This window comes from Euprymna scolopes, chromosome 19 (genome assembly GCF_053919585.1).
Source record: "Euprymna scolopes isolate OS-2025 chromosome 19, ASM5391958v1, whole genome shotgun sequence".
In the NCBI taxonomy this organism is placed as follows: Eukaryota; Metazoa; Mollusca; class Cephalopoda; order Sepiida; family Sepiolidae; genus Euprymna; species Euprymna scolopes.
The window spans coordinates 54,792,830-54,808,169 of NC_136500.1; the positions used below are offsets into that span (position 1 = coordinate 54,792,830).

General features: G+C 36.2%; 1 protein-coding gene across 8 annotated transcripts in view; it reads right to left on the reverse strand.

Moving 5' to 3' along the window:
• The window catches only part of LOC145303592 (sorbitol dehydrogenase-like), an 81,542-nt gene that overhangs the window by 57,310 nt on the left and 8,892 nt on the right, over positions 1–15,340 (reverse strand). For 3 of the 8 annotated variants that reach the window (XM_080145141.1, XM_080145147.1, XM_080145142.1), the window contains one exon: positions 866–899. The exons of 2 other annotated variants lie outside the window; for them this stretch is intronic. Coding sequence is in view for 2 of the 6 variants with exons in the window: in XM_080145140.1 (XP_080001266.1) it covers positions 866–899; positions 14,736–14,750 (49 nt within the window). In the remaining 4 variants the exon portion in view is untranslated. Of the gene's footprint in view, positions 1–865; positions 900–14,731; positions 14,859–15,340 lie in introns of those variants that run through there. 3 more of the 8 variants (XM_080145140.1, XM_080145139.1, XM_080145144.1) reach the window with 3 other exon arrangements.

Consider the following 15,340-nt stretch of genomic DNA (forward strand, 5'->3'; position numbering starts at 1 on the left):
GCAAATCATCAAAATTGACTTGGTGTAAATTAGCTCTCTATTCGTTGGAATGTATTACAGAGCCTTCACCAACTTATTGTTGAATAATTGGTTGAAGTATCACACAGCGTCCTCATTGAATATTAAGATTAGAGGCTCACTAACCACTAATTCTTTTGGAACCAATTAATCAAAGTGTTTTGGTTGTTTCTGTCCAGTGTTAATTGCAAATTGAGATGTAGATGACATTATAAAGTGTAGATATCTTACCAAAGTAGATAACAAGCATTAATAAAACTTTCAGACAAGATTTCGTGTTATATTTTTAAATTTTTTTTTGAGATTTTCACAATGTTTCGGCTGATGTAATCTCTGACCTTCTTCAGGTGTTTCTTTGTTGAACTCTTAAAGCGTTCTGTTGAACTTGTGAATCTACACAAAATTTCGAATGCAACTCTTTATTTAATCTATATTCAATCAGTGCAGAGGATACCCAGAAGATACCCAGAATACGATTGAGAATTACTTAAGACTTCTATCTAGTCATAACCGATAGAAGACGAGCATGCTTACTCCTGTGAGTTTGATAAAAGATTTCAGAGGATGGGGATTGGTTGATAGTGTGGGATCTATTAGATAGGAGACTTTTTCTTGGACCATGATTAAGAGGATTAGGCTAGTGGTTGATACAATAGCCCAGATGTGGCAACAATACTCTTTGCAGAGAAGAATGGTGGCTTTGTAGGGTGCTCGGTAAAAATTGTACCAGACAAAACAATGGCAAAAGTAAATAAATATGTAAAAAAAAAAAAAAAAAATGTATCCTATTATGAACATATACTTCAGCTAGTAGATTATGTAAAAAAAAAAAAATAAAAGCACTTACCTCCAGGACCAGGCTCTGGAATTGATCGATTCTCCTACAAAAAATATTTTTTACTTAAAATATAAAAATTATTATCATAGACTGAAATAAAAATGTCGCTCTGCTGATAATTGTTGAACTGTAATAATGTAACAGATATCATTGCACCTTGAAGTAGCAAGTCATTAAAATGTAAAATCTTATTCTGACATAAATCAAGTTTTTTTTTTATATAGCATGTAACATTCAGGGTTATTTTCCTCAAACGATATTCAAATTATCAACAACTATCTATTATAGCTTGTTGCACTTTATTTTTTGGCCAATAAATTCGATTTAAGTAGAATTGAACATTAAATATTTTTTTTTTTACTTTAGAGTCACGACTTATCAAGGCCAGGAGTCCACTTGAGGATAAAGGTTAATGAATGTAAAGTGAGAAAATAATACAATAAGTATTTATTTTTACACCAACCTCCCATGAATTCAGTGAAGACGGGTCTGTTTGGTTGTCTAGTAAATATGTAACATAGTGCATATCCGCGTGGGGAAAATGGATGGCTGGCTTGTGAAAAGATTAGCAGCAACAGCCGAAAAACGTGCATATGCAAATTAGGAAGTGTACGTGGGAAGAAAAAGGAAAAAAGGAGAGAAAAATGTACCACATGCCTGGGGCAGAAAGAAAGTCGACATCAAAGAAAATGGACGTGTAAAATCGAGGATGAGAATGGGTCGGCTGTGGCTGGCTTGTGGTTGGGGGAAGGAGAAACAACACCAGGCTAGATGTACATGCGGCAGCAAGAGCCTTTTTAAGTGGCGCCAAAAGTAGCGGTAATAAATGCTTATTTTAAAAAAAAGAAAAAATGCCAACCTGGAGTTTTATTTATTTCTTTTGTTTGTTTGTAACAATGTTACAATTAAACAAATAACGTTACAAATAAACAAATAACGTTACAAATAAACTTTAAAACCGAGGTTGTCTTGTTTGTTCTTACTGTTGGTTTTAATAGGAAATTTGGTAATCTTGTTTGATAAATTCTTTAAAGGAATGCATTTGTATTTGCAAGGTTCCAAAAAATGTTTATAACTAAAAACATTTTTATCAAGAAAATATACCCACTAATATCGCTCATCCCCCTCTCAGTACAGGCCAATAAGTCTTCTGTGCGTCATGAGTAAGTTGCTGGAATCTGTGTTAAATACAGAAGTAATCAACCATCTCAACAAAAATAACCTTTTTAGTGACACTCAATATGGTTTCCGTTCTGCTAGATCTACAGCAGATTGCTTACAGTTATATCTCACAGGATTAGCAAATCTCTCGACGGAGGCTACCTTTCTAGGGCAATTGCTCTTGACATATCTAAGGTCTTTGATAGGGTATGGCATAAAGGTTTACTTCACAAGATCTCTAGCTATGGTATAGCTGGAAATGTCTTCTCAATTATTAAATCATTTCTTTCTGATAGGTTCATAAGAGTAGTAGTTGAGGGGCAAAAATCAGAAGCTCACAGTATTAATGCTGGTGTCCCTCAGGGGTCCATCCTGGGCCCAACTCTTTTCCTGATCTACATTAATGATCTTCCAAATCACATCCTTACATCATTTGTAGACATTTATGCTGACGAAACTACCGTTTATGGTAGCACATCTAAGACAGTAAACGACCAAGTTCTCTCCAATTCTCTCTCCTCTGATCTTGAGCATGTAGTACAATGGGGAAAAGAGTGGCTGGTTATTTTTAATGCATTTAAAACCAAGCTTCTCTCTTTACATCATCAACATTCTGATCCACATCTGGCATCAATTGAAATGAATGGCTCTCGTCTTCAGGAGGCCTCAAGTTTTGACAAGCTTCTGGGCTTGACCATTACTCCTGATCTTAAATGGAACATGTACATCAAATCTGTTGCCAAGGCCGCTGGAAAAATGGTGGGATCTTTCTATCGATCCAGTAGATATCTCACTGCTGATGCAATTCTCTATCTATATAAGAGCCAGGTACGTCCAAGGATGGAATACTGTTGCCACATCTGGACAGGAGCTGCTAGAAAGGACTTGTCCTGCCTTGATAGAGTTCAAAATAGACTTTGTAGCCTCGTAGGAGATGTCCTTTTCTCTTCCCTGCAACCTCTATCTCACAGAAGAGATGTTGCGAGTTTGTCTTTGTTATATTGTTACTTTCATAGAAAGTGTTCGACTGAGCTTCAATCTATGGTTCCCCCCTCAACAAACTTTCACAAGAAACACTCGTCTAGCTGAAAACACTATCAATAATCCCCCCACTCTTTATTTGTGCCTAAACCTAAACGTAGATTCCATGAACAAAGCTTCTTTCTTAGAACTGTACGCCTGTGGAACTGTCTTCTGTTTTCCTGATTTCCGGCTGACTACAATATGGTTGTGTTCAAGTCTAACGTAAATAAGTTCTTGATGAGCCGTTCCATATAAGTTATCAAATTAACCGAATTTTCATTACTAATGATTACTATATTGTCCAATTTCTACTGTACACTCTTTAACCCTTATCCTTGAGTGGCCTCTTGGCCTTGATAATGTGGTGATTCCTGTGTAAAAAAAAAAAAAAATATTACTAAATAATAAAAATTAAAAATGAAATAATTTTTTTCTAAACTGATTTATTTTGCCCTTTTGTTCGTTGATTTAAATTATATTATGAACTTCTGGTCCGTCCAGTTTTTGCCACTCTTACAAGAGTTGGTTAAAAGATGTAAAATAAAACTTTAAACATTTCGAATGGCGGGATATGAGATTGTAATAAGTATAAATGAATTCATAAATTAAAAAATTTGCACATTCATTTTTGTTATTTCTGAGAAGGGAGCATCCTATGACATTCATCCACTATTCCAAATATTCCAACAGAGATCTTTTTAAGATTCTAACTGTCCTTTTAAGTGCAATTGTTTCTATCTCTCTTGCACTTGGTTCACCTGATATATTCGCCAAGTAGTTTTTGAATTCTTTTTATCAGACTGGTTGCTGCTATAATTACTGGAATGGGGGAGAGTTTCTTTTCACATCGATATGCGAGAAGTTTTGACTTGTCATTACAGTAGAACCCCGGGATACGGCATTAATCCGTACCGGGGTTGGGATCATAAGGTGAAATTGCTGTATGGCGGGGCCTAAGCAAAGGTATTTTGTTAGTAATTTTAAAAGCCTTTCCCAGTCTCACACAAACACACATTCACATTTCAAGCTATGTCATATACATACGCACACACAAACATACGCGCCCACGTCCACACACGTACATATATTCACGTTCGCGTACATACACTCACATTCACGTATATATACACACACGTTAACGTATACATATGTACTCGCACACGCGCACACGAACGCACACATGGAAGACGTCACTTCCGCTTTCAAAGGAAATATACATATGCGCAAAAGACACTTCGGAAACAAGTATAAAAGGAAGAGCAATAAGCGACTCCTTCTTTTAGGCCGAGCTTTCGAGCCGGTCGGTCTTCAGACTGACCGCATGCGTCACGCCCACTTACTACTATGTATGGGGCACGAGCGAACAGACCGTATGCACACATTTTCACTTTTTCTTTCTCTATCTACTACTGGTCCCTGAGAACATCTTCGCATAGCTGACTGCTAACTGATGTCAACTCTCATATTCTCTTCTTTGTCTACACGCTGGACTATCATTTCAGTTTCCACTACAACACTCACTTCAATTCCCACGCGCGAACAAACGATAGTGACCCGAACTTGAGCTGAACACACATTTCCTTTTCTTTCTACAACACCAGTCTCGCAACGAACATTGGTTACACACGCGCGGACATGAACACATGTTATATCGAAAACATTCTTTCAATAGTAAATAAACGACGTTTATCTTATCCATCAATTGAAGGAGTCTTTATTTCCACACGTTCCATTCTTTCTACAAATGTTATTTAGAATAAAATGGATGAGGTTGAACGAAGCACTCATACACACACAGACTCCCTCTACAACAATAAACCAGCTAACAACGAGAGACGCACGGCAAACTATACACCATTCTTCTCACCAGTTAACAATGAGAGACGCACGCCAAACTTTAGACCTTCCTCTTCACCAGTTAACAGCGAGAGACGCACGCAAAACTAACCACATGTGGTACCCTTTTCTTTTATTTGTTTCTTTCACGAAAGAAATTCTTGTTCGTTTAATTCAATTTAACACGTCATTCGTTTCTTCCTTGAGACAATTCATTTTTTCCTATTTTTCACCGCCTCAACAAAATGGTGACAACTGAACGCGAGACGACCAAGCATTGCCTCCTATACCACAAGTCGACAACAAACTGGCGCCCGACTGACGCGAAAAGAACAAGCATGGCGACCCTACCTTCTTGAAATTAATTGTTTTGAGCGAGACACGCGTTTTATTTGATAAAGAAAAAAACGAACTTTTCAACAAGAAAACTGCTACCGACAAGGACCTCAACGAACAACAATGACGAAACCCTTCATCAGACTCGGCAAAAAAATAAACACGGAGCTGTCGACTTCATAGCAAATTTAAAAAAAAAAATTCGAGCTCGACAAACATTTTTCACGGTTTCTTGACATTACCCTGCAACAAACGCGAGGAGCAAAATCACATAGGCCTATACACATTCCCTCCCGCACAGCAGACGCAACAACAAAGAAACAATTACAGGACATCCCTATCAACACATAGGAAGAAGTTGAATCAACAATATGAGTTGAGATGCACCACGCGCGCTGATAAACTCAAAACTTGGAAGTTTCGTTGACAGCTGGCAACCATGAACGAATACACAACAAACGCCCGTACAGACAATGTACACACATTACCGCGGACTCACATGCGAAGACAACGGCAACCAAACACCTCGTTCGACAAGAACGAATGCGCACCTAGCGCCCGTCCAAACGATGCACACATTACCGCAGACTCACATGCGAAGATACCGTCAACTGGACACACACACACCGTCAACACAAAGCAAAAATTTTCCTTCCAAACGAACAATTCACTTCTCTGTCCAAGCAACTCGTTGCACATGTCAGCACACAACAAAAACCAAACAAACAAATGTCAGCCTAAAAAAGAGTAAACGCATTTTCCACGTGTAAGTAATTACTTTTTTTTACGAACACACCCCGTTTTTGACATTCCGTTCCTTTTGACGTTTTTCAAACAACCACACCAAAAAAAAAAAAAAAAAAAAACAGGACAAAAAGTCAATTGCCGAAAACATTACTCACAAAAAATATATATATATACATAAATATATATACACTGCATATATTTTTTTTCTCCTAGGAAGGGGAGTATTGTGCGAGCCTTTCCTAGTCTCACACAAACACACATTCACATTTCAAGCTATGTCATATACATACGCACACACAAACATACGCGCCCACGTCCACACACTTACATATATTCACGTTTGCGTACATACACTCACATTCACATATATATATACACACACTAACGTATACATATGTACTCACACACGTGCACACGAACGCGCACACGAACGCACACATGGAAGACGTCACTTTCGCTTTCAAAGGAAATATACATATGCGCAAAAGACACTCCGGAAACGAGTATAAAAAGAAGAGCAATAAGCAACTCCTTCTTTTAGGCCGAGCTTTCGAGCCGATTGGTCTTCAGACTGACCGCGTGCGTCACGCCCACTTACTACTATGTATGGGGCATGAGCTGACAGACCGTATGCACACATTCTCACTTTTTCTCTCTCTATCTACTACTGGTCCCTGAGAACATCTTCGCGTAGCTGACTGCTAACTGATGTCAACTCTCATATCCTCTTCTTTGTCTACACGCTGGACTATCATTTCAATTTCCACTACAACACTCACTTCAATTCCCATGCGCGAACAAACGATACTGGCCCGAACTTGAGATGAACACACATTTCCTTTTCTTTCTACAACACCAGTCTCGCAACGAACATTGGTTACACATGCGCGGACATGAACACATGTTATATCGAAAACATTTTTTCAACAGTAAATAAACGACGTTTATCTTATCCATCAATTGAGTCTTTGTTTCCTTCAATTCCATTCATTTCATTATTCTTTAGTAACGGGATTGGGATTTATATATCCTGGTCCCCTACAATATTTAAAATTAGTAACAAAATACAGTACAATATATAATGCCCATGTATATAATCAAATAACATTATAAATAGCACCATAAGGCGGGATAAATACCGTAACCAGCATCCGGAAAAACATTGTATCTCACATTGTACCCTGAAAAAAAACGTGTGTTGGGGCCACCATATCTCAGGGTTCTAGTGTACTTTGATTTTAACTTTTCAAGTCTAAACTGGTTGTGAAAAGAAATTAAAATTTTTTTTTAAAGATTTAAAAAGATGGAAAGGAGAGAAAATGCAATAAAACCAAAGCGTAAAAATGATCTTGGTATTGAAACCATTCGGCGTTCAGTAGTTATGTTTTCATTCTGACGACGGATACAGCTACTCTCTACAATTAAAAACAGTGAAATTTAATACATAAGGCTGTATGTACAATATATGTGTGTGTATATTTTGTTAGTAAATAAAGTTAAAATTAAAATATGCGGCTACAGCAATTGTCTCCCTTAGACCCCATCATTAAATAATACAGATCGCATGTGTATAATGGTATTAAAATTATAAGTTAACAATAGAAGTAATAATCAAATAGTAATAATATAATTATTAATTATAAATGTTGTAATGATATTTAACAATAACTAACACTAATGTTGACCCATATTTCAGAAATTATTTAAATACAATGCGAACTTGTTTGACTGTATAACTCCATTTCCAACTGGTGACTTCTGGCATAAACATGAATGCCCACACTGAGTGACTGCATATATTTCTTTTTCTTCAGCTTTAAAATTTAGGAATTTTACCCCGTGCTACCATCTTGGTGGGACACATTATGTTAGTAAATAAATATTTTATAATTGAAAACTATTGATTACTCGGTTATAATATATGCTTAAATATATTTTAATTTATGCAAATTTCGTATTTATTGTTATAGAGCTGATTCTTTATTGATTATTATATTGTACCCAGTATATAGCAGTGGTTTCAAAAAGTTTAGTTTTCATGATTCCATGTGATGTTCCTTTTTGTTTTACATCTGTAGCAGTTTCTGTACATCCAGCTTGTGCGTGTAGCTCATGTGTGTTAGTCTCCGTATTCAAGGGTTTCCTTAATATCTTAACTCTTTCATTATTGTAATCTGTTGTATCTTCTCAGCCATCCATCTGATTCCAATCTCTCCATTTCTTTTTTCAAAGTTTTTCAGTATTGTTCCTAGCGCTTCCATGTATTTGCTCCACATCTGTCTCCTTGATTTTCACTCTGTAGTCTGCTGGAACAACAAAATCTACAATCTGGTAAGATTTTCCTTTTTCTTAATAATGACATCCGGTCTTCTGGCTTGGATGGGTTTATCCATTTGTATATTTATGTCCCATAGGATTTTGTGACTTTCATTTTCAAGTATTGTTACCGATTTGTGCTTGTACCATTTTTCTGGGTGTTCAAAATGCAATTGTCTGCATAATTCCAAGTGTATTGCCTTCCCCACTTGACTGTATCTATTTTATATTCTTTTGGGGCTAGTTTGCTGCATTCGCTTATTATGTGGTTCATTGTGTTGTATCTTTGTCCACAGAGTCTGAATTTACTGTTTTCTTGTGTCTTGTCGATCCTTGTTTGATGTGGTTGGTTCTAATTGTGTTATCTTGTGCGGCTTTTATTAGGGATTCAGTTTCTATTTAGGTTTCCTTTTTGTAGCCATGTCCATTTTAGATAGTCTCATCTTTTTACATCCTTATGAATCTTCCGTGTAGCTGATTTTTCAGTGTCTCTTGCTGCAGTAATTATTCTTTTGGCTTCCTGCATTATGTATATTTTCTAATTCATTTTTTTTTTTGTGTTATTTACAGTGTTCTATACAAATCAGCCCTCTTCCTCCAGCTTTCCTTTTTCACAGTTGGTTAATATAATCCTTGAGTGTAATGCATTGTGCATAGTAATGAGTTTCCAGGTTTTCTGGTCAAGATGCCTCAATTCTTCCTTGGTCAGAACCTATAAACGGTGCAAAGTATCTTACTAGTGACATTGTCCATTAGTTTTTTACTATATAGTTTAGTTTTGAGAAGTTTTCTGGTTCTTCTGAAATATTCCTTTCTAATGAGACCAGCAATATCCATTTTAAAGATGTCAATCAAAATGAGAATAAAGTCAAAATATTATTTAATTGGAATTATTGAGATGAGTATTATTTATTAATTTTAGTTGTTTCACAATGTTTCAGCTAACTATTCCTCTAGCCTTCGTCAGGTGGTAACCGCGACGGATAGGAACTCTGAATCTCCTGACTGCAATTACTGCCTTCCATAGTTGTTGTTGTCTCACCACATTCTTGGCCAAGTAAGCCTCTGGTTGGCTTTGGGTAGGATTGAAACCACTATCTTCAAACAATTCTCACCTGGAACCATAGAGATTCAACATCTCTATCAACTGCACCATTATCATCTGATCTTCCATGGTCGGGTCTGTACCAAATAGTATATTTTAATTGGAATTATATTCGTCAGGTGGTAACCACAGCGGATAGGAACTCTGAATCTTCTGACTGCATGCACTGCAATTACTGCCTTCCACGGTTCCAGGTGAGAATTTTCTGAAGATAGCGGTTTCAATCCTACCCAAAGCCGACCAGAGGCTTACTTGGCCAAAAACGTTGTGAGACGACAACAACTATGGATGGCAGTAATTGCAGTGAATGCAGTCAGGAGATTCAAATTGTCTAGCCTTAATTAAAACCTTAATTAAAACTTATGTCACTTCCGGTTTGGCAGTGGTCGTAACAGCAAAAACGTCGGGTTTTTTGCCCGTTCTTTTCCTCCTTTGCGGTACTGGTTCGAGCCTGCCTTTCTACTACCACTTTGTTTTTGCTCAACATACACCTCCAAACATTTGGGCAACGCCGGACACCCATGCTAATTATATATTTGTGCTTTTACCACTTTTCGTACGAATGTGTATTGTAAAACAAACCAAAAATCACACCCGAACATTTCAGAATTATCAGAGAAAAGTAAGTAGTTTTTATCCTACTACTCTGAGTCATACAGGGTGGAATGATAAAATTGTCAACCCAGAAAAGACGACATGATTCCATTTCCGTTTGATGAAAACCGGTTTATTCTTTTTGTTGCAGACCATCTACTAATTGGCCAGTTTTGTACAAATCCCAAGAGCAATAAAAGCCTTCTATCATATGTGAAAGTGACACAATGTTCAACGATCGAGATCAGAGACGTGCTGCTGTACAACTCATGCTCTCTACCGATCCAAGTTATGAAAACAGGACCATTGCCAGCACCCTCAAAATGCAAATCCGGATGGTTCAATGCTTAAGCACACAGCTCAATGAAGTTTCCAGCCACTGTTATGCTTTTTGGTGTGGTTTCAAGTGAGGGCCACATCATTGCCACCTCACATCTTCAAAGTGAGCTAGGATCCATCAAATTTTGAGTTTGCAGGTTCTTATCATCCGTCTTCAAATAGACAAGCAGAGTGCAGTGTACACACATTCAAAAAAGCACTTAATAGGCTGCAAACAGACCACAAGGCTACACTCAATACCAAGGTGAACAGATTTTTATTCACTTATAGGATAACTCCCAACTCATCAACTGGGGTTTCTCCAGCTGCGCTGATGTTGAAACGGTAGTTAAGAACGGCGTTTCATTTAGTAAAGCCAGATACTTACAAAGCTTTGGACATGAAAAAAATGAAAAGGGGGAGCAAAGTAATGGTAATACTTTGTGAATTCAAAAAAGCTGATCATGTACGCTTGCGGTTATGAATCTGCTCAATGATGGATTGAAAGTGCCATTACCAGACTGTTGGGAGCACTGAAATTTGAGGTGGAGGGATGGTAAGGAGACATGCAGACAAGCTGGTGAAACTTCCATCAATGGCAGCAGAGAAAGTGATGCCTGAGATACAGACAGATAACGCTGCAGAGAATCTTGAGAATTCTGCCACACATGAAGTTTCTGAGGGAAATTTAGTACCTGAGAGCAGACATATCGATGAAAGTGCAGGGACTCCTGCAATGGTGGAAAAACCGGCATGACTACCTACTCATATTTGGAAACCACCCTTAAAATTGAACGATAATGTTTGTGATCCCAAATTGGGCGGATTTACTTCCCTTACACCACTAATTCTAATGGGACTAATTATGGTCCTTTATAACCAGAGGGCGTAGCTGTTTTCCTATGTATTGAGTATAAATAAACAGCGTGGGAGCAGCCATTTTGGTGCGATCTTAACATTTCTTGTTTGTAACCATGTTAATTCAGTCTCGTGTGTTTTTATTCATGCTAAGTGTTCCAGCAAGTGCACATTAAAAAGCAAAACATTTTTTTGGTAGGAGAGAAGATGCGCTGAAAATCTCTCGTAGAGTCATTTTTATTTTTGTTTTTTACTTCAAAATTATTAAACCAAAACATTATTAAACCATTAAGAAAAAAAAGTAATAAATAAAGAAATTTAGGTTTGTTTTACTGTACACATAGATTCGAAAAAGTTTTCACAAAACAAATATTTAACAAATAAATGTTGTCAAAGGCAAGATAAGTTACTTTTCTACCAAACTGGATACATTTTTCGTGTTTATATTTAATGTAACATGTTTATTCAGCTCGAAAAACATACAATGTTTACCGATGTATTGGAAAATTTAAAATGGCAGCCGACTCTGTATTTGAGGCGGTAAGTTTGGAAAAATTAGTTATAAATAAAAAAGCAGACAAAATACTGTTAGAAATTCGCTCAATATATGTTACCATGACATAGGCTGACATATATTCAGCGGGTTTTTAACAGCATTTTGACTGTTTATATATATATATATATATAAACATTATTTATATATATATATATAAATAAACATTATAATATAAACACTAAATATTATTATTATAATATAAGCACTAAAAGCATATCCAGTTAGTTAGAAAAGTAACTTATCTTGCATTTGATTTGATAACATTTATTTGTTATATATTTGTTTTGTGACAACGTTTTCGAATCTATGTGTACAGTAAAACAAACCCAGAAATGTATTTAGCAATTTTATCGAAATCCCGTTATTCAACCACCTTTTCAATTTCATTTTTTTTTTGTTGTTGTTTATTGTTTTGTTTTTGAAGGATACAGTTTTTTTTAAAACTGTTACCTCTCCCAAAATTATATTTAAAAATATTAAAATTCATTTTTTGGGGGAAGTAGGGGAGGGCTCTTTTTAAAACTATATCTACCTCAACATTTTCTTTAATTTTCTATTTTTGAGCGATTAATGAGACTCCCACTTTTTTGCTCTAACATTTTTTCGTTTGACATTACTTGTTTTTTCTTTTTTAACTGAGTAAACGCTTTAAAATAAGTGATAGGTCATCTCCCTCTCAGTACAAACCAATAAGTCTTCTGTGTTTTGGAGAGATATACAGTTTTTTTTTAAACCTTTAACTCTCCCGAAATTATATTAAAAAAACATAAAAATTTATTTTCTTTTGGAAGGGGGAGGGGCTCTTTTTAAAACTATATCTACCTCAGTATTTTCTTTAATTTTCTACTTTTGAGCGATTATCGAGACTCCCAAGATGTGATCCTCTCATGTCGAACATTATTTTTGTTCTTAAGTAACCCTCGACACTACTTGTTTTGTTATTTTACTGAATAAACGCTTTAAAAAACTTACAAACCTAGATAGAAATGGACACTTAAAAAAAATCAATTTTATCTTTTTAAAACAACAGTAAATGAGTAAAAAATATTTTGAAAAAAACATGGAGTGTGTAGTCTCTTTTAAAAACAATATCTTCTTCAAGAACACTCATAAAATATGTTTCCAATCGATATATTTTTTTTTACAAGGTGATCACCACTTATCAAGGCCCGGAAGCCACTCAGGAATAAGGGTTATTGCATGTACAGTACGTTAGTGTGGGGGTTTAATAAAAATGTCTACTTAAGGGTGCGGTCGATCAGGAATTTGTTTACGTTGGACTTGAACACATCCAGGCTGTAGTCAGGTGGGAAGCAAGCAGACGGAACAGAGTTCCACAGGCGTGCATTTCTAAGAAAGAAGCTTTGTTCATGGAAACTACCTTTTGATTTAAGCACAGATAAAGAGTGGGGATAATTTTTGACAGTGGTTTCAGCTAGACGGGTGTTTTTCGTAAAAGATTTGCGAGGGAGGGACTAGAGATTGGAGCTCAGACGAGCACCTGCCATGGAAATAACGATAGAACAAAGACAGGCTCGCAACGTCTCTTCTATGGGAGAGAGGTTGCAGGGAAGAGAAAAGGGCATCCCCCACTAAGCTACGAAGTCTATTTTGTACTCTGTCAAGGCATGATAGGCTGTTTTTAGCAGCTCCTGCCCAGATATGGCAGCAGTATTCCATCCATCAGTATTCAATAATGGACAAGTTTTCCTACCTAGTAAAAACGGATGAGTTTTCCATGGACGAGGTTTGGGACACAACATTTACAATTTGTATTAATTTCAGGATTACTTTCATGCTATGGCTGTGTTCTTTCGGACGCCTTCATTCTTGGACCAGAATTCCAAAACAGTATCTGTAATTGCATCAGAATCGGTGCAAATATTAGCATTGTCCCGTTGCTAATTCAGAGTTGCTCCCATCTTCCATCTTTTTCCCCACCTGGTCTTCTACTATTGGTGGAATGAAGTTAAATTAAGAATCGTATTTACAGATTTTATGTCAAGAAAGAAACAGTAAAAAAATATTTGAATTAAAACAGAAGAAAAAAACTTTTACTTACAACACGCAAATCATTCTTTTCATAAAGGATAACGGATAGATTTCTTTGCATTATGAAAGTTGAAAGCTACGTGTGGTGAAGATGAAGGATTACAAAACTGTAATGACCTCGAAACAAAAATAAGAAAAATTGCAGTATCATTCCTTAACCTCCCGATATGCACGAGAGAACTAACTGAATTGTTTAGAATGATTTTAGTCATGCATAAATGCGGCTGTGATGACTACAATAAAAGAAAAGTTGACATAAATAATGTACTTTTACATAACCGATAAGTGAGGTAAGTCACAGATTAAAGAACAAGTGAATTTAACTTTAACCATTAAACTAATACTTTTAAATAAAGATGCAATATTGTACAAAAAGAAAATACAAATAAATAAAAAAACACATTAGAAAAGAAAAGGAGACGGACATGAGAGCACCACCAGACACAAAACCGCACCAAATGAGGCAATGTGACTGCCAAAATTTCGCTTTTATTTCGTTAGTTTCTTTCATAATTTTTTTCAGACAACCTTTGGGAGAAGGATGGGGAAGTCTTCAAAAGGTATGTTTTCAAGAACTAAAGTATTTACAACGGCAGCTTTCAAGATCTAAAGTATGTACAAGTTTCTTTCCTAGAACTGCACGCCTGTTGAACTGTCTTCTGTTTCCCTGCTTTCAAGCTGACTATAATATGGTTGTCTTCAAGTTCAACGTGAACAAGTTCTTGATTAGCCGTTCCACATAAGTTAACAAATTTACTGAATTTCCATTACTAACGATTACTATATTGTCCAATTGACTGCTGTACACTCTTTAACCCTTATACTTGAGTGGCCTCTGGGCCTTGATAAGTGGTGATGTCTATGTAAAAAAAAATATTTACTGTTCCATCTGGTATAATGGTAAGGATGCCCATCTGGTATGATGGTAAGAATGTTCATTAATAAGCTAGTAAGAAAGGAATAACGCACTTACGTACACTGTGGAGATTCATGAAGAAAGTAAAAAACTCCCAACTGGATGTTTACTCGTCGGCTGTCACTACGCATAGGATCAATGCACCCATTCAGTCACAAAAAGGAAAATAATTAAAAAAAAATAATTAACCAATAGGAGCAGGGCACAATAAAAATAAAATTTAACAACCAACGTGTCTGTGGGAAATGGTAAGAAAAGATAAAAACCCAGGATTTTTTGTAAACAAGAGAGAAAAGAAACAAGACACCAAGAAAACAAGACACAGATGCAGTCAAGCAAGAAGTCACCAGGTTTCACTGTTACAGTCGACAAACACTCCTCTTTGTGACGGCTACTCGACCAACAAACAAAATCCATGGAATAAGTTTTTTTATGAATATTCTCCCTTTTTTTCTCCATTTATTCTATTGCCTTACTTTGCATTATTTTGAAAGGTGACGTCACATGAAAATAAACTTTTTTTGAACATGAACATTAAATTTTTTTGATGATAAAAGTTAATCGAACCTTTAATTTTTCTCATGCTTTTTTATGTTGCGATACACAAACAAGCTATCACTGTAGTAACTCATGAAAAATGAGCCTCAACTTACACCCACTTTATTT